Source organism: Penaeus vannamei, chromosome 12 (genome assembly GCF_042767895.1).
Source record: "Penaeus vannamei isolate JL-2024 chromosome 12, ASM4276789v1, whole genome shotgun sequence".
NCBI classification, from domain to species: Eukaryota; Metazoa; Arthropoda; class Malacostraca; order Decapoda; family Penaeidae; genus Penaeus; species Penaeus vannamei.
Genome location: NC_091560.1, coordinates 2536252 through 2537420, shown reverse-complemented (window position 1 = coordinate 2537420; position 1169 = coordinate 2536252). Strand labels below are relative to the sequence as shown.

At 52.7% G+C, this 1169-nt stretch overlaps 1 protein-coding gene across 1 annotated transcript in view; it reads left to right on the top strand.

The window, feature by feature from the left end:
* The first annotated feature begins 521 nt into the window (after nucleotides 1–521).
* Nucleotides 522–1169, top strand: part of LOC138863650 (fibroin heavy chain-like) — a 3048-nt gene continuing 2400 nt past the window's right edge. Inside the window, exons 1-3 of the mRNA XM_070128471.1 lie at nucleotides 522–629; nucleotides 675–993; nucleotides 1105–1169. The exon at nucleotides 1105–1169 is cut by the window's right edge and continues 289 nt beyond it. Of these exons, the coding sequence (XP_069984572.1) occupies nucleotides 522–629; nucleotides 675–993; nucleotides 1105–1169 (492 nt within the window). The remainder of the gene's footprint in view (nucleotides 630–674; nucleotides 994–1104) is intronic.

Sequence of the window (1169 nt, the reverse complement as noted above, 5' to 3'; positions counted from 1 at the left end):
TATATATATATATATATATATATATATATATATATATATATATATATGTATATATATGTATATATATGTATATATATATATATATTTATTTATATAAATATATGTTTAAATATATATTATTTATATATATATTTCTTTTTTTTCGTTTTTCTCTTTCTTTTTTTTTTCTTTTTTTTCATTTTGTAAGCATAAACGGCCTCGCGAATCACGCTGAGGGCGCCTGGAGGCCTTCATCAGTCACGCCGACGAAGGCCCCGGGAGGCCTTCATCACTTGTTCAGCTTGCGCTGATGGGCGCGCTTTTGCTCCCAGTTGCTGGCCACGATCTCGCAGCGCTCCTCAGGAAGAGGCTCCAGCGCCCTCTCCTCCTCCTCCCGCCTCAGCCTCTCCTCGAACTTGGCCTGGCGCTCCTCGTCCAATTGGCTGATGGCTTCCTCCCGGACCCTGGAGATGGTCTGGGAGAACGCCCTCTTGTAATCGTAGAGGTACTCGGCCCGCATCGTCAGGACGGCGAGGGCGTGCATGGCCTCAGTGGCGGCCTCCAGCCTGCCCCTGATCTCAAAGTCGCCTTCGAACCGCACCGGACGGAACAGCAGGACGCCGTACTTGTCCTCGAACTTTTTGCACACCGCATCATTGATGATCTCCCTCATGAACGGCATGCACGGGTAATAGACCGGCTACGTGCAACCCTGGGACTGCCTGGCGGGCTCCCAGGCGGGCTCCCAGGCGGTCTCCCAGGCGGGCTCCCTGGCCACCTGCCTTTTAGGTTCCTATGGCGACTTGACAGTCTGCCTTTTAGGTTCCTATGGCGCCTTGGCGGGCTCCTTGGCCGGCTCCCTTTTAGGTTCCTATGGCGCCTTGGCCGGCTGCCTTTTAGGTTCCTATGGCGACTTGACAGTCTGCCTTTTAGGTTCCTCCTATGGCGCCTTGGCCGGCTCCCTTTTAGGTTCCTATGGCGCCTTGGCGGGCTCCTTGGCCGGCTGCCTTTTAGGTTCCTATGGCGACTTGACAGTCTGCCTTTTAGGTTCCTATGGCGCCTTGGTGGGCTCCTTAGCCGGCTCCCTTTTAGGTTCCTATGGCGCCTTGGCCGTCTGCCTTTTAGGTTCCTATGGCGCCTTGGCGGGCTCTTTGGCCGGCTGCCTTTTAGGTTCCTATGGCGACTTGACA